Here is a 21,046-nt window from a genome sequence, read left to right as displayed (position 1 = left end):
TGATTTCTCGGGAATCTGTTAATCAAAATGCAGAGGTAGGTGAGCAGGAGTTTATTCAGCACTGTGTGACCTCCAACATGACTTTCAAACAAAAAGGTCATACATATGACTTATTTATCACACCTGCTTCTATTTTAATGCATAAATGCATTTTTTTCCCCCCTTTCTAACAGAGAATTTATGCAAAAGTTAGCTGTGGCCCTGTTTGATAACCATCAGAGTGTACTGCAATCTATCAGCTTGGCTGGGAGTGCAATGGATGACAAAGGTCAGAGCAACTACTTCCTCTGAAAAAGCTGCCTAACCATAGGCAATGATTTTTATTTTTTTTGTGGCTATCAGTATGCTTTATAATCACACAGCAGATGTATTTTTGATGTTTGAAAGTGGAAGAACTAACAAGGTGATCCATAATGGTGTCATTGGGGGCAGGTATGTGTTGTTTGTCCTTTTTTTCTTTCTTTTGAATTAAAAAAAAAAAAATATATATATATATATATATAATTTGATGTATATTTTTATATGGTATCAACAGTGATTTCATCCATTTTTGTATGATTACTCGGATTGTGAGTGTCGACAATTACCTCAAGATGTAAGGTGTAAAAGGACAGGGAGTAGAATGGTGTTCAGCTCTCTGCAGCTGGTGATTGATTGGTCACTGGAGCCCAGTTCTAAAGGCATCACATATTGATCATAAAGATGAGGCTTACTCACATTTTCAGGACTGGATTGCATTTCATTTTCATTCACATTACCCTCCATGAAAAAAAAGAAAGAACATGTTATACAATGGGGACATTTGCCTAAACACCAAAAATCACATGAGTACAAAACATAATATTACTAGTCATAGATACCTGACCAAGCAGACAGCAGCCTTCAGGTGACTTATTATCTGCAAGTCAGAAATTAACTATTTGTGACTTTAAAAAACATTATTGAAATACTTTTTCCAATTCAGTAATAAATCCGTTCAAATTCCGGGAAAGAACAACCCTGGAGTCCAAACTATTCCAAATTCTCACAGTTCGAATATTAAACACCGATTGTCTTACTCTAAGTCTATAAGACTTTTGAAATAAAGGCAACCCATTTGACCTTGTTTTGGTACAACTAAACTGAAAGAGATCGCTAAAACCAATGTTTATGTACCCCTACAAAATTTTGTAAACAAAAATAAGATCAGCCCTCAGTCTGCGTAATGCCAAGGAATCTTGATTTAGGTGTACTAGACGTTCTTGATATGTAATGCCCAAATGTGTAAGTGCAGGTATTCTACATGAGAACTGCCTTTAACAACTCGATGAGTTTAATATTCATTATAAAATGTGGTGACCAGTCTTGTGATGCATATTCCAATGTAGGTTGTACAAAAGCATTGAAACATTTTTTTCAAGAATCCCATCTCCTTGGTTACAAAGGATCTAAGTAAACAATTCACGTGAATACTGGCCTTTTTTGCAATCATCATACAATGGTTAGTATATTCCAAATCACTACTTATAACAACCCCCAAATATTTTATGCTGTCAACACTTCATCTTTACTCCGTTTACTGTATAACTTTTTTTTTTTTTAACTTAAACCTCCAAGGTGCAAAACTACACATTTTTCAATTGCTAATGTTAATTGCATCTTGTTTGCACAAGCAAAAAGTTGGTTCAAATCCTTTTCAGGTTTGACTATTTCCCCAATCTCCTTGTATGAAAAAAATTATCTTTGAATCAAATCTGCAAACATATAGACTGAACTACTTTCGAATACTTTTTGGCAAATCATTAATATACATCAAAAACAGAAGAGGACCCAAAACGCTACCCTGAGGAACCCCAGATTTTATGAACACTTCGCCAGAGTAATCATTGCTAACCACAACTCTTTGCATACAATTGGCTAAAAGGATTTCTATCCAACCCACACTTTTCCCTCAAATATGAAAGTTAGAAACATTATTGAGAAGTTTATTATGAGATACAGTATCAAAAGCCTTCACGAAATCCAAATAATATAATGTCCACAGATTTTCCCTTGTCTACCTCCATTGTCCATTCATTGAGACAAAGCAACAATTGTGATACCATAGATTTCTTCCTCATAAAACCATGCTGTTCATTAACCATCATTTTGTTAAACTACAAGTATTCCACCATTGTATCCTTAATTTTTGATTCCATAACTTTACATGTGACACACATAAGACTGATAGGCCATTAATTAGAAACATGATGGAGAATCTTTTTGTAAATTGGAATAACATTTACTTTGCTCCAAATAACGGGTATTTTGAGGTGTGGAAACTCAATATGAATATTAATGGCAGAGCATAAGCTCGTTCAAAAGCCAACTTTTTCATTAGTAATGCTGGAATACCATCTGGCTCACATGAGGTTTTATTGGGCAGTTTAGATAAATATTCAAAAACTTTTTCCGGCAGAAAACTGCATTCTGTTAAATCAGTTCGGGAAATAACTCTGCAAAATGGGAGGCATTTTACCGTCGTTATCTGCAAAGACCGTAGTAAAATATTGATTAAGACAGTTGGCTTTAACCTCATCTTCAATTTATAATTTCTCTTCATATTTGAGAATTTGAAACCTCGAAGTCGTAGTCATTTTTGTTTTCACAAACGCCCAAAAATTCCGGTCATTGTTTGCTTCCAGTACTTTGTTTTCAATTTTCCTATTGTTTTTCTCCGAATAATTTTGGTCATCGCACTATAAAGCATCTCCATCGACTATATGTCGAGAATGCTTATTTTTTTTTTTTTTTGTGCAACCTACATCGTCTTCTCTGCAGATTTATAATGCTGTGCAGATATTTTTTTAACATTCTTGTTAAAGTTCGGCACAAAATTATCTATTACTATACATTTCCTCAATATTTCTACTGTCCGCAAATAGATCAGACCAACTACACTGCTCTAAGCATTCCTTCATAACTTGATAATCACTTTTTCAATAATATCTGATTAATAATATTTGCAAAATTGAAATCTCCCATAATTAAGTACGTGTAGTTCGTTATATTTAATGAGTCAAAATAATCTTCCCATGATTCCAAAAAATTACATTGATAATAAATTGGTGGTTGATAAACTAAGATAACTATCAAGGACTTGTTTCCTTTAAAGAGTTTAATGGCCATTGCTTGAAATGCTTTGTTTGAGATTAATTTGCCGAATTGTTGAGATGGTATATCATTAGGAACTCAAAACACAATACCTCCCCCCTATCTATTTGCTCAGTCATTTCTATACACAACATAAGAGTTGTCTGGGTTCAATTCACAATTCAAGATATACTCCTGAAGCCATGTCTCAGTTATTGAAAAAATTGTATTGCCTGAAGCATATGCTTCATCTTTATCTGACGCGTGATTTCCGGGCATGAAGCCCAAATGCTTATTGCCCTTGTTCTTCTGGTCTGCCTTTTTTCCGGCTGGCAGCATCAGCTTCTTGGGAGGCAAAACAAATAGTTCATTTCTGAAAACCCTTGCAAGGTTTGGTAGCGAAATCGGTGTAAACAAAGCCCAGGCGTCCACGCGCAAAAACCCGAGCGCTCAAAGATCCTAACACATCCTGTACACTCTATTTGATTATATCACAAAACAATTGTGATGCAATCTGATACATATCTTCTATAATCTTTTTTTTTTCATTCTATTGGCATTCTTTATGAAAATGTATACGTGAGAAGCGTGCAGATAGCGGAAGAATTTATATTTATAATAATTAATTTATAATAATTAATATAAATTTATAATAATTAATGGGGGTCGGTGTGGATTTACTAAAGGGAAGTCATGTTTAACAAATTTATTATTGGAGTTTTAAGAATCAGTTTTCTGATTGGGTGGATGAGGGAAGTGCAGTAGATGTCGTATATTTGGACTTTCATAAGGCATTTGATAAAGTACCACATAGAAGGCTGTTAGCTAAGTTTAGGTTTTGCAGAATGGCTGGTAGAGTAGCTTAGTGGGTTGGAATCTGTCTTGGTGATTGGAAGCAAAAAGTGCGTGTGAGTTGGAGGATGTTTTTTCTGGGAGACTTGAAGTATAATCAAACTTTATAAGTATAATGGGAGATTATATGTATATACGATTATAAGTTCCTCCTTATGACTCAATCTTTGCTCTTTACTTCTTTGGGTTCCTTCTTGGTCTTCCGTTTCATCAGTGCATGGACTGTTGTTATTATGCCTCTGCTGATGAAGTTGCCAGTAGGCATTATGTTTTTGGGTTGTCCGTCCATGCTAATTTTCTCTGTTTTCTCTGCAACCCCTTATCCGATTGACATGAAATTTTCACCATGGGTGCGACTACTCGTGTAAAATGTTTTTATGATAATTATGATGTGATGTGGCAGCCATATTGGAACAAAGGAAAAACTTTGGACCTCTGTATCTCTGAAACCACTCCATGGAAAAAAATCGAAACTTGGCACATGTGAAGTACTCCCCATGGGAAATGTCATTTTCTTGATTATGTCATAGGTGGCTTTGTTATGACATCATAATTGCATATGTCAAATGCTTTATCTGATTGGTATGAAAAGTTGAGGGTCATCGAGGCATAAATTGTATGGGGGGGGGGGAATTGATGTCATCGGTCACGTGGTTCGGCAGCCATTTTTTTTTAAACATAAAAACCTTCAAAAAACTTCTCCAGAACACCTTGACAGATTGAGGGGAAACTTCACTCACATGTTCCCCAAGCCTTGGCGATACCAGGGTGTTCACAAATAATTAATAGGTCACATGGTTTGCCATTGGCAACCATATTGGATTGAAAGATTAAAAAAAATAATTTCTGTTGAACTGCTTCATCAATCGGTGTGAAACGTTACATTTATGATCGAGTAGTCATGAGGAATATATGTTTTAAATTTCATCTTGGTCAGATGAATGCTCTGACAGCCAGAATTATTTAATATTTTGAATCTGGGTTCAGGGATTTAAATCAAAATTGGTTGAAGGATGTATAATGATGTAGTAATGTGGGCGGAGGCATATCTGGCAACGTCATGATGTTGAAGTGTGCCCTTTTAGTTTTTACTTTGCATCAGTGATTTAGAGTTGTCTGGCTATTTTTCTGTAAACTTGGTGGACAGGTTGAAAGACAGTGGGAGTGAAGAGTTTCCAGGTTTGCAGATGACACTAATCTTGGAGGTAAGGTAGATATCAGAAAAGGGGCCGATCAGATTCAGGAAAGTCTAGATGTTTTCATAGATTGGGCAAAAATTTAGCAGATGCATTTTAACATAATGAAATATAAGGTGCTGGGGATGGTTAATAACAATGAAAATAGGGATTACGTCATACAAGTCTTGGAGCATGTAACACTGGAGAAGGATTTGTGACTGGTTAGTGTGGTAGACACAGAGTGTAAGCAGACAGCACAGAAGCAAACCGCTGCAGGTAAAGCTTGCAGGGTTTTAAGTTGTATTGTATTCAACGGGGGATAAATTATAAACATAAAAGGTAGTGTTAACACTGTACAGGAATTTAATGAGGACTCGTCTAGAATATTATGTTCAGTTTTAGTCACATCTGAGGAAGGATATACAGTGCCTATAGAAAGTCGACACCCCCTTTCATAATTTTCGTCTTTTGTTTACTTATAGCCTGGAATTAAATTGCATTAAATCAGACTTTTTCAACATGTATTTACATATTGTAACCCACAACTTCCAAGTGAAAAACAAATGATACAAATTTCAGAAAATTAGTTTAAAATACAAAACTAGAATATCTTGGTTGGATAAGTTTCCACCCCCCTGGATGAATACTTGGTGGAAGCACCTTTAACAGCAATTACAGCTGTGAGTTTGTTGGGATAGGTCTCCACCAACTTTGCACACCTTGATTGACAATATTTTCCCATTCTTCTGTACAAAACTGTTCAAGCTCAGTCAAGTTGCGTGGGGAGCGAAGATGGACAGGAATCTTCGTCATGCCACTAATTTTCGATTGGATTTAGGTCGGGACTGACTCGGCCACTCAAGGACATTTATCTTTTCTTCCTTAGCCGCTCCAGTGTAGCTTTGGCTGTGTGCTTCATGTCGTTGTCATGCTGAAAGGTGAACTTCCTTCCCAATTTCAGCTTTCTTACAGAGGGCAGCAGGTTTTCTTTGAGAATTTTTCTATATTTTGCTCCATCCATTTTCTCTTCTATCCTGACAAGTACCCCAGTCCTTGTTGATGATAAACGGCCCCATAACATGATGCTGCCGCCACCATGCTTCACAGTAGGGATGGTGTTCTTTGGGTGATGTGCTGTGTTGGATTTCCACCAAACTTAACGTTTTACATTGAGGCCAAAAATTCCCATCTTGGTTTCGTCAGATCACAAAACCTTTTGCCACATTACTTTACAATATCTGGAGTGGTTTTTTTTGCATACCTCAAACGGGACGCAAGGTGTGTTTTTTTGAGTAATGGCTAACTTATTGCCACCCTACCGGACAGGCCAGACTTGTGGCGTGCTTGGAATATTGTTATCACATGCACACAGTGACCAGTCTTTGCCACAAAGGCATGCAGCTCTTTGAAAGTTGCCATTGGCCTCTTGGTGACCTCTCTGATCAGCGTCCTCCTTGCTTGATAATCCAGTTTGGAAGGATGGCCTGATCTTTACAGGGTCTTGGTGCTACCATACGCCTTCCACTTCTTAATAATTGTCTTGACTCTGCTCCATGGGATATTCAAGGCCTTTAAAATATTTTTTATGCATCCCTTGATCTTTACCTTTCCCCAAACCTTATCCCAGAGATCTTTTGAAAGCTCCTTTGGGGCTCATGGTTGAGTCTTTGCTGTGAAATGCATAACCCACTTAGGACATCTACAGGAACAGCTGATTTTATTCAGAAATAATCAGAATCAGTATAATTTAACACAGGTGGAGGCCAATTGACTTTGTGTGAGATTTTTAATGTGATTGGTTACACCTGAGATAATTTACAATTGCTATTATAAGGGGAGTGGACACTTATCCAACAAAGATATTCTAGTTTTGTATTTTTAGATCCTCGTGGAGGATCTCTAAGTCTTACTCATGTTGTTGTTCTTCATCTTCTTCTTGTGGACTTTTTTGTTTCACAGCCTCCAGTTTTCATTGAAACTTCCTGAAACTTGGCAGATATATGTAAAAATACCCTGCACAGGCAGTAACCATCTCCGATTTTGGAAATTCTTCCGAGAAAAAAAGTTGACGTCATAATATCGCCGCTAATGGAAATCGCCTATACCATTATCTCCGAAACTTGGCAAGCCGTTTGAATTTTGTTTGTGGGAATCAAGCCGGGCATTAGCACAGATCATTTATCGCAAACCTGATACATCACAATGACATCATATTCGTTTTTATGACGTCATCATAAAGAGGACAAGGATCTTAGCTCATTTGAGCTTGTTTTGTATTTTTAATTAATTTTCTGAAATTTATAGAATTTGTTTTTCACTTGGAAGTTGTGGGTTACTATGTGTAAATAAAGGTGGAAAAAGTCTGATTTAATGCAATTTAATTCCAGGCTATAAGACAACAAAAGAGGAAAATTTTGAAAGGGGGTGTAGACTTTCTATAGGCACTGTCGCTGTCATAGAGAGGGTTCAGCATCGAGTAACTAGATTGATTTTGGGGTTGAAGATAATTTATTCTCGTCTTGACAGATAAAAAACAAAGGTTGAACTCACCTCCCCATTTCACAATACAAACCAGATTTTATTTGGTTCAGACTACAATGTAGTGATCAACAGCCACCGCCTTTCCTTTTTCTTTTGCAACTTCTCTTTCGGGGTTAAAAGCATCTTTCAGAACCTTTCAGGGTCATTGCATGGCACCCTTAATGAGTAAAGAATCTAATAATTCCTATTCATGTTGAAATACTTTCAATTTAACACCCCCACTTAACTGTTTCTTTCATTTATGCCCCTACACCTGTGCTACATTTTTTTCTCCACCACTGAAGGTGAAGGAGGTTATGTTTTCACCCCTCTCTGTCTGTTTGTTTGTTTGTCTGTTTATTTGTGTGCAGGATATCTCAAAAAGTTGTCGACAGATCTGGATGAAACTTGGTGGGCAGGTTGGGTGTATGACAAGGGCGAACTGATTAGATTTTGGTGAAGATCCGGATCCGACTACTGGAATTTTTAGTGATTCTTCACCATTGAGAGATAGGGCAAAATGATATATAGCACGATATCTCAAAACGTTGTGGACAGATTCGGACAAAACTTGGTTGGACACATTGGGTGTGCGACAAGGAAGAATTGATTCAATTTTGGTGAAGATCAAAATCCGAATCCAGATCCGGATCTCATAATTTTTAAAGTGATTCTTCACCATTGAGAGATTTGGCAAAATGAATATATAACACGATATCTCAAAAAGTTGTGTATGGATTCAGATGAAACTTGGTGGACTGGTTGGGTGTGTGATCACGACAAATTGATTCGATTTTGGTGAAAATCCGAATCTGCATCTGGGTATGAGAATTATTTAATTTTTAAAGTTATTCTTCACCATTGACAGATCGAGCCAAAAACGATATATAGCATGCTATTTCAAAAATGTATTGGGCTCGATATGTTCTCGTGGATCAGACATTATGTGGCGGAGGTATGCACTGTACCGATGCCCTTCTTGTTCTCTCTTTGACGCTGATGCACAGGTGTTGAATATTGCAACTTTTTTCTACCCCCCATCCCTCATTCATGTTCCCGCATTCCAACAAACTTGGGCAGAGAGTTATATTTAGTGATTGTGACTTCAGGAGATTGTTTTTAATTTCTCCACCTCACATATTTTCAATGAATTGATTTTCGCATAATTTGTGTCATTTGTGGGTGGACTCCTTTGCCCTGCGGACAAGCCTCAAGCTTTGCTCATACATTCTTCATTTTAACCTTGTAGGTGTGATTAGTTTCAGCTCTCAGCTTCACCATTTGATCAAAGGACTTTACAACCTCAATCTTTCACGCACTGCCCTGACTCTGCGAGGTAGGTGAAATTTGTAACTCATTAAACCTCTGTTTAGTTTGTGCCACACAACTGACACTTGAATTGAAGAGAGGAGTGTAATTAGTCTGTCTCTTCCCTTCTCCAGGTGCTAATTCTTTGTGCCAGGCATTGATGGGGAGCGAACAGATCAAAGCCACTCTTACTCACCTTGACCTTTCTGGAAACATTTTACGAGCAGATGAGAGTTCGGTGAGCTGTTGTTTTGCATGTTAATCTTTTCAAGCATTATTTATTTCTCTTTTATGCATGCAGAAATTGAGGCTCAGGGAGTAGCTATGAAAGTCATAATTTTAATTAAGCTGCGTGCAGTCGAAACATCCAGTGAAAAGGATTGCTGCAGGGCATGAGTGGGTATCAAATCTATACTAATAAGTGTCTGTGTGTGTGTCTCCTCCATAACTCCAAAACCATGAAACTTAGCAGCCTGAAACTTTGCATGCATATGAAGAAAACTCCAAAGAAGTGTAAGACTGAAAATTGGGTGTTTGGGGTAATTAAAACACCCGTTTTGAAGATAATTAACGGTCTCATTTAATTATATCCTTCATCAGGTGCCATCCTTGGCCACCTCGCCTCTGAGGTCTAAAAGCGTATCCTGGGTTACCTCACTGGGGTCTGAAGTCACCATGTTTTTTGCCCTGCTCAACCATGCTTTGACTTAGAACAGGTCGCAACGATTTCTTCATGATAAAGTTTTGGGTTTTTTTTCTACTTTCCTCACTCATCTATCTATAATTCCAGCGATCTCTGTCTGTGTGTCTGTCTGTCTGTCTGTGACCACTGTTTCTCGACAACCACTGGTCCGATCTAATTGAAACTTGCCCGGTATATTGCTGGGGCCCTGTGGATGTGCCTTTTCAACGTTTGATATTAATCGGACAAGTGGTTCCCAAGTTATGGCCATTTATTTACCAAACCAATGACAGGACACGGTGCTATGACGTCACAATTCTTCTTTTTTTTCTTTTTTTTTTGCACGTACGTGCACGCACTAGTATTATTGAATGCCTGTTCATAATCACTATGAATCGCTGTGTACATTGCTTTTGTAAGGATTATAGTTTTCAAATTATGAACATGGAAGGATTTCGTGCATTGTCTGATGCAATTTTCCACGATTTCCACGAAATCTGATAATTTATAGAAATAACGAGTCTTATAACTAAGTCCATATACTTATTTACTTGAAGCAAGTAAGGCTATGTTCCCTCCTCCTCCATACATACACAAGAAAATGTGAAATTTCCAAAGCATTAAACTTATCTTTTTGGATTGTTTGGAGAATTATATTGAGTGAACAAAATATTTAGGAGCGTGCCAAAATTAACGAGCTTCATTGAGCTTTTTGATTTAATGCATTCACTGCTCGACCACCCACCCTGTTCCCCAGAGGGACTGCCTATCCATAGCGTCTGCCAAATCTGTGTCTATATTTCCGGAGGTTTTGCGAGGTGCTCAATAGCTAATCAAAGCTGTTAGGGTTAGTTTTTTTTTTTTTTTTTTTTTTTTTTTTCAATTTTTTCAAAAAAAAAAACAATTTTTTCGCGGACCTCGAACCGATGTACCACTTGACGTTTACACGTATGAGCAGGCAATGTGGCAAATTATCAACAATGTTTATTTCATAGACGATTAAACTCTGTGGTGTCTCCAGGGTTGTTCTACGTTAAACAGCAACTCTTTTGTAGATAAAGTCATTAGTTGAACGAATTAATTTAATTTCTTTAACTGCTGCGGGCACGGTGAAGACCGGCGTTGATGTTCAAGGGATCCTACATGGTATGCTGCCACAGCCTAGCCAGGCGTTACTTATCAACCATTTAATTGGAGTGTTTGCTTGAGTGCTTAAGCCACTTGCTGAGCGTCTGGCAGTCAATAGTGGTGCAGCTCGTGTCCTGATCATCATGTGCAGTTGGCAGTTGCTACAAGGTAGAGGTACATGATTTACAAAGGTTATATGTATGGTTTCTCTTTGCGAGTTTCAAAGCAAAATATATTTGATAATAACACCGGATTTCCAAGCCGTTTGCCATATGAATGTGTTTTCTAAATTACAGAGACAAATTTTTTTTTCTACCCATCACATGACAATTGGCAGCTGTTTATAAAGACTAATGTTTATGCACATCTCTCTGAAATGTCTATAATGCAACATTGGTTTTATAATTTGGTTGTTGAAATCCCCCCAAACAAGGTTGAAAGCAACTCAAGGTTTTTGGGTTGTATACAGTATGTACTGTAGTCGGTAATCACAGTGACTCCAATCTGCCGATTCCTGAAGAATTGCCGATATCGGCCAAGCAACAATTGTGTGTGTGTGTGTGTGTGTGTGTGTGTGTGTGTGTGTGTGTGTGTGTGTGTGTGTGTGTGTGTGTGTGTGTGTGTGTGTGTGTGTGTGTGTGTGTGTGTGTGTTCAGAAAGCATAACATTTTCTCTCTGCTAACTACCCTCCTGCCACCCGTATCTCTCTCTCCTCTCTCTGGCGGTGTTGTCTCTGGACAGCTTAGCTCCGGATGCGTCTGGACGGGAGTTTGTCTCCGAACGTGTCCGGGTTGTGTTTGTTTCTGGGCTTGTGTGGGCGGTGTTTGTCTCTGGACGCGTCCAGGCGGAGTTTGTCTCCGGACGTGTCAGGGCAGGTGCATGTCTCTGGGCAGCTTGGCTCTGGATGCGTCTGGAACTAGTTTGTCTCAGGAGATGTGTGGCCGGTGTTCATGTCTGGACGGGAGTTTGTCTCTGGATGTGTTCAGGCAGTGTTTGTCTCTGGGCAGTATTTGTTTCTGGACTGTGTTCATTTTCAGACATCTCCAGGTGGTGTTTGTCTCCGGACTTGTCTCAGCGGTATTTGTCTCTGGACAGCTTAGCTCCAAATGTGTCCAGGCGGTGTTTGTCTCTGGACTCGTCTGGGCGGTGTTTGTCTCTGGCCGTGTCCAGGTGGTGTTTATCTCCGGATGCATCTGAACAGTGTTTGTCTCTGGATGCGTCCAGGCGGTGTTTACGTCCAGGCCGTCTTTGTCTCTGGACGCATCCGGCAGGTGTTTGTCTCCAAACGTGTCTGGGCAGTGTTTATGTTCGGATGGGCATTTGTTTCCGGATGTGTCCAGGTGGTGTTAGTCTCTGGGCGATGTTAATCTCTCGGCAGTGTTTGTCTTCGGGTGGTGTTTGTTTCTGGACTGCGTTTATCTCCGGGCTTGTCTGGGTGGTGTTTATCTCTGGGCGGTATTGATTGTTTGACCGGTAGAAAATGGATTTCAGACATTTTTTTTGTTTCTCTCTTCACTGTTATTCTATGCAGAAGCATTTCGATGAAACAGTATGAATCGTAAATAATGCTCCACCACATGTCTGCCTTCCCTTCCCCTCACCTCACACTGGCTTCCATTCCCACACCCTCCTCGCTCTTCCTCCCTCCTCTCTCGTTTCCCCTCCACTCCCACACTCTCCCTCCACCCCTTCCTTTCCAACCCCCCTCTTTTTCTCCTCACCCGCTTTCATATTCCCGAGTGAAGTGACAGTTGGTATTTGTTCGTCAGAAATAATGAACAAGGGAGATGAGGAAAATGGAGTTATCAAGTGAATATTTTGCAATACCATACTAACTTCACAGCTCTAACCACAACTCTAACCACAGCTCTAACCACATGCTGTCATGTTTTTGCAGAAACTGTACGCGTTCCTGGCACAACCCAATGCCCTCATCAATCTAAACCTATCTGGAACAGAGTGCCTCCTTGAAACGGCATGTATAGATAGCATCAATATCTGTTTGCTTGTGTTTTGCATCATGAGGATGGGATTTTTCTCACTCATTCTCCGGTTTAATTTGTTTGTTTACAAAGTCGAGGCTCATGGAGGAGCTTGAACTTGAACAGACACACACACACACACACACACACACACACACACACACACACACACACACACACACACACACACACACACACACACAAAACACACCAACAGTATAGGGTTGGGGTAAAAAATAGAGGGAGAATGACAAACAAGAGATGTGGGTAATAATGAGGGGTAGAGGAGGATGCAGGGGGTTGGAAAAGATGGAGACAGAAGCAAACTTTCAGGAAGGAAAAACTGGAAATTTGGGGGATGCGTGTGGTGTGTGTGTCGGAGGAGGGTTAACTGGGGGTAGAAAAGATCATCGTTTTGGACGGGGGATCATCTGAGATGGTGGTGAACAGCTGTCTCGAAAACCTTGAGGGAAGACTGAGATTAAAGCGAATGTGGGAGTTGTTTCCAAAAGCGGGGAAGTGGATGAGAGCACTGATTCTGGATCTTGGAAGATTCACCCGAAGGCGATTGCTGGCAGACTGCATACGCCCTGCAGAGACTTGGCTGTGGGGTTGCGAGAGGGGGGATAGGGGTGGGAGGGTTGAGTGCTGAAGGATCAGAAATTGCAACAAAATAAATGACACGGAAGAAGACAGAGAGTCACCGATCTGTCTGCAATGGCAAATTGATAGGCCCATAAACTCAACCTCATTACGGGTAATTCAATGATCTCGCAGGCCTTGGTTTCCACGGCATCAAGCTGAGTCGCCTTCGGGTTAACCAAACAGACCATATCAGAGTTTTTGCTGCTTCATGAACTTAAATTTTTCTCACATAAATACTTCTTGTAATCAATACACCGATACATTTGTTCAGGCAATAAGCGTTCTTCCTCCACCCGTCTTATAAATGATTTGATGTTGGCCTCCGCAGCTTCCTGGTCGGCTGCGGCTTTTTTTCACCACAGACCTAAAGCAAACGGTAGCCCATGCCTCTTCCGGACTTTGTTGAACCACCCAGACAAATATTCACATGATGATGTTCGGCCTAATTCGTCATGAAAAGTATTCGCTCGTGTCATGATTATTACCCGATTCAAGGGGGAATTCTCCGAAAGGCACTGCCCGATCCACTCTATCAACACATGACTGATGTCAGCAGTCTTTGGCTGATGTAACGTTTTCCTTTTGTATTAGCTTGGGCACATCATTCTCACTATAAAATGTTAATATCTGCTCCTTTTTGTTTTGTTTTTTTTTTCCGATGGTAGACCGTCGATATACCATTGCCATATTCCTCATTCAAGCATTTCACCGAAACGCCCAAGTCATGCTTCCACAACAACTCGACTTTTTGCTTGATAGCGAGTGATAAATGCTTCTTTTGTCGAGGCACTACTAGCTTGTCCAGATGTTGAAGGCCTTTCATACATGATTGCGAAACGGGTATTGCACAAACACAATTATGCGCCCAAAGCTATGGAGTGCAATGCTGTGACGCCGAATCGGACGTGCGTGCCACTTCCCAGGCTCGTCTTTGGTGGTTGTGCAATGCCACTTCCGTGGCACCAGTTTTTCCTGCCAAATTATTGTACATGGGGCAATCAACTTTTCAGAAGGCTTGTGCAATTAAAGTGTTGGAAAATTGTCAGACCATGACATTTCAAAATTTTGCCAGTATTTGGTTCTTTCCTGTTTTGGGGTTGCTGGATAACGGGGTCCCCTACCTGTATTCCATCAAGCTCCAGATGAAGGCCTTGTCGGTGGATAAGAGTTCAGGTGTGCCAAGGAAGGATTTTGCACAATTAAGGATTCCCAGTCGGAAACTGGCATTGGAGGCCAACTTAGAAGTATGGTTTGCCCAAGAAAGATCATGGCTGATAGTGAGACCCAAGGGTTTCAGTGATAGTGAGAATTTCTTCAAGAGGATTGTTAGGAAAAGCATATGGGAGGGGTTGTCACACGGTCCTTATGGAGAGAGATAGTGAGAGTCGGAGATTTATTAGGATTGAAGGACATATTCCAAGTGGTTGATGATCTTGTGATTTTTATCAAGGACTGCAAAGAGGGAAGAGGCTGCTGCCTATCTCTTCCCTATCTATAGACCTTAATAGAATCATTGATAGAATCTGAGTGCATGCAATACAGAATATCTGAGATACCCAAAATCAATGTTCAAAGCAAAATAACGATCACTTCATTGTACGACTGTCATTAGATTATGTTTGTGGGTTGATAGGGATACCTAGTTTTGTTTGTGCATAGTTTCAGTGCAGTCGTAACAGGTTCACACATTCACAATCATCACATGACCTGTTGATGTTTGTACAATTTGATTTATCCATGTACCTGTTAACAACGTGCTGTTGGCTCTTGACAGATGTTTGGTGCGTTATTACGAGGCTGCTCTCAACACCTTTCACACCTCAACCTTTCCAGGAACATCTTTTCTAACAGGTTTTTGTGTTATCTATTAATGCCACGATATGTGTATATTCTTGGGAATTGGTATGAACACTTGATAATAGGGGCAAATTTCATTCTTACCTTTCCTTTGTACTATACATATTGTCGAAGGAAATTCAAGGAAACTTGGATACAAGAGAAGGCCATTTGGCTCGTGCCTATGCCGTAGTTGTATAATCAGCATTCCCATCTCCTGCAGATCATGGTTGTAACACAGCTACGAGTATATCCCCAAACAGGGAATTCAGTTCGGGTCATGGCATACAATTGCCTACTCTTTCCCCTTGTGTAGGATCTTTGACATCCACATCTTAAAGGCTTACAGGGACAGCTGTCCTTTCCTGCCAATCTGGAGTCGTGTTTTGGAGATGTAACACCTCGAGCAGGCACTACATCAGATTGGGAATTTTTAGTTGAATCTGAGACCGAACCCAAGACTTGGCAATTTGTGAGCGAGTACACCACAGACTAAGCCTTCCTGATGCCCCGAAATTGCACGAGATCTTGCAATCTGAGATGTCATCATTTTCTGCAATTTTTTTTCAACTTTATCGCCCTGATCTCTTGCTGCTGCCAAGTTGTCTTTGGGTTCAATTTATGTTGAATTGATGCCACACTGGATTTCATAGCTTTTTTTTTTTCTGACACTATGTGCTTGGCCTTATTCCTACAGAAAGAGTCGCGATATCCTGCCTTCTTTCTCACAGTTCTTCAACCATTCTATGGCTCTCGAGAAATTCAGCTTGTCGGGCACCCGGCTGCCCCCTGCAGCTGTGAGGTACGCATGAACAATGGATTATTGTAGGTATCTATACTATAAGAGGTGTGTGTGTGTGTGTGTGTGTGTGTGTGTGTGTGTGTGTGTGACCATTTTTCTCAGAGATAGCCGAAGGGATCTTCGTCAAACTTTCAGAGGTTCATCAGTGAGTGCCAGGGAGTGTTTTAGGCAATAATATTTTTGAGTTTCTTTTTGAAAAAAAAAAGTTGGATTTTGGAGGATCTTTTCCTTTTAATCGCCCTGTCGTGGGTGTAGGGAAGTGCGTAGGGACTCAGTTTCTTAGAGGGTGGAGGGAAGTGTTTTTGGTTCCCACAAAAAAAATAGACAGGGCAACGCCGTGTACCCCTGCTAGTATTAAATAAAACAATTGTCTGGATGTGTGTATGCACAGTGCATCTAAAAATCATAGAAAAAATAACACTGCTGACCTGATCTCTACCAAAATTTGCATATGTATTGGTAGTACCCATGGCAACCCCCCCACCCTCCCCACACACACACACACACACACACACACACACACACACACACACACACACACACACACACACACACACACACACACACACACTGCGAGGGGGGAGGGAAAACATCTTGTCAATGCTCCCAAAGTGATCAGTGGGTGTTTCTAGTATTTGCTAAAATCTTTCTCCTTCTGCACACATGCTTGAGAAGAAAAGGGCCAACTGATCATCGGGCAAGGAAAATGGTAAAACCATTTGCTAAACCAAAGTGGTAAAACTGTGGGTAGTACCATTTGCTGTTGATGCAGCTGTGCCATTGATGACCCACCCACTCTTCATGAAGGACATTGTGGATCCCTAACATCCACCAGCTAATGCTGACAGACGAGGTGCCCAGTTCAACGTCCATCCGAGGGACAGCACACACATTAATGACTCACGTTGGTTCAAATCTCAGCCCAGCTATAAACTGTCATCCTCGTGTTTTGCAGGCAAGGCGACACATCTTCCTATCTCCGGGCTATTCTGCCAGCCCTCATATATTACATGCCCCTAACATACTAAATACTGTATATACTAGTCATGGTTATAAATACTGTATATACTAGTCATGGTTAATAGCTGGGCTGAGATTTGAACCAAGGCTACACATCTTCCTATCTCCAGGCTATTCTGCCAGCCCTCATATATTACATGCCCCTAACGTACTAAATACTGTATATACTAGTCATGGTTATAAATACTGTATATACTAGTCATGGTTAATAGCTGGGCTGAGATTTGAACCAAGGCGACACATCTTCCTATCTCCAGGCTATTCTGCCAGCCCTCATATATTACATGCCCCTAACATACTAAATACTATATATACTAGTCATGGTTATAAATACTGTATATACTAGTCATGGTTAATAGCTGGGCTGAGATTTGAACCAAGGCTACACATCTTCCTATCTCCAGGCTATTCTGCCAGCCCTCATATATTACATGCCCCTAACATACTAAATACTGTATATACTAGTCATGGTTATAAATACTGTATATACTAGTCATGGTTAATAGCTGGGCTGAGATTTGAACCAAGGCTACACATCTTCCTATCTCCAGGCTATTCTGCCAGCCCTCATATATTACATGCCCCTAACATACTAAATACTGTATATACTAGTCATGGTTATAAATACTGTATATACTAGTCATGGTTAATAGCTGGGCTGAGATTTGAACCAAGGCTACACATCTTCCTATCTCCAGGCTATTCTGCCAGCCCTAATATATTACATGCCCCTAACATACTAAATACTGTCGCTATACTAGTCATGGTTATAAATACTGTATATACTAGTCATGGTTAATAGCTGGGCTGAGATTTGAACCAAGGCTACACATCTTCCTATCTCCAGGCTATTCTGCCAGCCCTAATATATTACATGCCCCTAACATATTAAATACTGTAGCTATACTAGTCATGGTTAATGCAACTTCTAAGGTCAATGTAATGTTCAAAACATCACTAGCTTTATTTATCTGTAATTTGAAACTCGCTCTGCTTCCCTGGCACTTTGAGGTTGATTATCACCCTCGCCAGAGGAGGTGGTTTTGCATTTGGTTCTGTTTGTTAGTTTGTCTGTTTGTTTGTCCACATAGAATGTGCTGACGTTGGACACAAATGCTACCTCGTGGTAGCCAGTATTACACGTTACCTTGTTTTTCAATTGAGTTCCTCTATAAAATATGTACAATTAGAATGTGAGAATGTCTATAAAGTATGTATGGTACAATTATGATGCGAGTACATCTATAAAATCCATCATATAAAACCAACCAAAGACGTCCTGGTGAGGGTCTGCAATCTTTGATTGCTCATTCTAGTGATGTAAGTACTGTCATATTGCAGTCAGCCTAAACTAGATTTATTGTACAATTTGACATCCAATATTTTTATTGATATGATTACTCAAGGTGACTGCATGGAATATCCATTCAGACCAAAATTTATTATATTATCAAACATTGATTCTTTAGGCAGTTCTTTATGAAATGTGGCCTGTCACAATATATATATATATATATATATATATATATATATATATATATATATATATATATATATATATATATATATATATATATATATATATATATATATATATATATATATATATATATATATATAGTTGGAAGTCACAGAAAAAAAGAAGGGTTTTTGAGTTTCTAAAAGTTGCAGAAAAGAAGCTTTAAAATGATACCAAAGATATGATGATAACTTGTGCGGTTCTCTAGTTGTGGACAGATTTTGGGAGCTGTCATAAATGTCAAACTGAGCTCCTTTTGCCAAATATTCTGCACACTCACATTGCCAATTGGAGTTGTTTTTATCTAGCCCCGGACAGTTCTCTCGAACAAGCCCGCGGCAGGGGAGACAGCCAATCAATCTCCCAGGAGCGACCCAGAGATCCCCCACATCCAGGATGGTGTACCCCCACTTTCATGGTCAGGGCCATGACACAGAGACAGAGACAGAGACAGAGACAGAGACAGACAGAGAGACACAGTCCATGGGGTCTGATGTCCACTCTGATCATGACCACACTGCCCTGATGAATCCGGGCAGCAGGGAAGAATGGAGAAGATTTGGCCCCCGACTTGCATTGGTGGGGGGGGGGGTACAACGACCGCAAAGAGGCATCCCCGATAGTTTCTGCCAATTGGCATTTATAATGTGGGAGATCCCTTATTTTAATTGTTTATTATTATTGTAATTATTAAAAATGCATATAATTGGTTATTTTTTGTACATTTTTAGCTCTGCAGTCTGCAGCGTGTTCCCCTTCATGATGTAACATTCTCTTACAGGGAAATTCTGCTGGCTGTATCGAGCAACCAACACCTCAGCAGTGTTTCCCTCGACATCAGCAGCTGTGAGGTAATTGTGGGGCACTTGAGATGTCCACATTCATTAAATGCTCTGCATCCTTGTATCGATTTTGCAATGGTGGATTTTAAAGCTGTCACGTGGATTGTGCCGCTTGTTCATTCAGCTGAAGTCTGCTGGGGCCAAAGCATTGATCTACTGCCTTGAGGATGTACGTAATATCACCTCTTTGGATATTTCCGACAACGGTACGTTTGGCTTTTCTGCGTCGAAGCATTTGAGTTTGTTAATGCTGTTGCCATTGATCATTTGCAGTCTGTCATGCTTCTATATTGTAATTCGGTGCAAAAAAAGAGGTTATTGAATACTGTATTTTGAAAGAAAAATAAAAATTGAAATGCAATCCGTCATAATTATTGTGAGCTATCATAATTTCCAATTGTAAAAAAAGTTGTGCTGATCATGGTAGGATGATGCATTGAATTGAAGTAAAAGCTGATGAGTCGTATTGAAACTCAAGGGATGTATGCCAGCAGGCTTGGATGTTGAAGTGGCGAACGTGATTCAAGCACTGAGCAAGAATCGCACAATAAGACATGTCTATATTGGACGCAACTTCTCAAATGTGCGACCAAAGTACGTGTTTATTTCCTTATTTATCTTGTTGACGTGCCTGCGAGTAAATTGTAATGCCAAACTTCATGGCATACACTGTTTTCGTGGCAATGCCTTACACGCCTGATTGCAAGGCCATATAATACGTCGTATGGTGTCCTCTTTCCTTGGATTGCTGTCACGCCCCTCCTGCTGTAACATGTACAATCAGTTTTTGATACGTTCGAAGTGGGATTCCCCACCTTTCCTCCCATAATGCACCTCCTTTTTCTGTTTTTGTGGTCACTGTTGTCATTTTGGGGTCATTGTAATATCTTCCATGGATTTTTGAGAGGTTTGAGATGTTCCAGCACATCCCACGCACCCTGCCATCAGACATGAATAATGTATCCCTGGACTCATTGTGCAGTAAAATTTTGTTTGCATATTTTGAGGCCTGTGCATACCCATTCATTTTACCATGCCATGCAATGTTCTGCATTGATCACACTGAAGAAAGGCTTGCATGCATGTTATTTTTGTTCCATTGTGTGGAATTCAAAAGATTGAAGCTTCTTTGATACCCTGATCTTCATCATCCCATCCTGTATGTTTGATGTGACTTTCTCGTATCTGTTCCATCTGTGATAAAACATAATAGGGTTCCGGAGGTTATGGCCCATCATCTGCCAGATCAATAGTCAAGACTCCGGTGTTGTCTGTGGTCTTCCCCATCATGATGCCCTTGCCCAATGTTTATTTGAGAATGGCTGGGATGAGTTAAATCATCCTGATGGAAGTACCAACTCTCTGACACCCATTTATCATTCTTTATTGGAATCCCATTAGCTCCTTCCTTTGCAGCCAGAGTGCTCTAAAATTATCTGTTGATGATCATGGTTATGTCAATCATATATGCAGATGGAGGCAGTCTCTTAATGGCAAAGAGATGTCCCACGACTTTTGGTAGTGCAGTGTATCTGAGAATGCTTTCCGTGTTTTTGGCATTTTCAGTTTTTCCACGTGTGTGTGTGTGTGTGTGTGTGTGTGTGTGTGTGTGTGTGTGTGT

General features: G+C 40.0%; 1 protein-coding gene across 5 annotated transcripts in view; it reads left to right on the top strand.

Annotated features, from left to right (window-relative positions):
* LOC147023470 (F-actin-uncapping protein LRRC16A-like) overlaps window positions 1–21,046 on the top strand; it is a 208,707-nt gene that overhangs the window by 21,415 nt on the left and 166,246 nt on the right. For all 5 annotated transcript variants that reach the window (XM_085888894.1, XM_085888892.1, XM_085888893.1 and 2 more), the window contains exons 11-19: window positions 174–268; window positions 8,911–8,997; window positions 9,104–9,207; window positions 12,677–12,754; window positions 15,181–15,257; window positions 15,940–16,044; window positions 19,365–19,434; window positions 19,550–19,631; window positions 19,920–20,019. In XM_085888894.1, the coding sequence (XP_085745020.1) occupies window positions 174–268; window positions 8,911–8,997; window positions 9,104–9,207; window positions 12,677–12,754; window positions 15,181–15,257; window positions 15,940–16,044; window positions 19,365–19,434; window positions 19,550–19,631; window positions 19,920–20,019 (798 nt within the window). The remainder of the gene's footprint in view (window positions 1–173; window positions 269–8,910; window positions 8,998–9,103; window positions 9,208–12,676; window positions 12,755–15,180; window positions 15,258–15,939; window positions 16,045–19,364; window positions 19,435–19,549; window positions 19,632–19,919; window positions 20,020–21,046) is intronic.

The sequence above is a fragment of the Eptatretus burgeri genome, chromosome 7 (genome assembly GCF_056783735.1).
Source record: "Eptatretus burgeri isolate ZD-2024b chromosome 7, Ebu_testis_v1, whole genome shotgun sequence".
Taxonomy (NCBI): Eukaryota; Metazoa; Chordata; class Myxini; order Myxiniformes; family Myxinidae; genus Eptatretus; species Eptatretus burgeri.
This window is presented reverse-complemented; position numbering and strand designations above follow the sequence as displayed.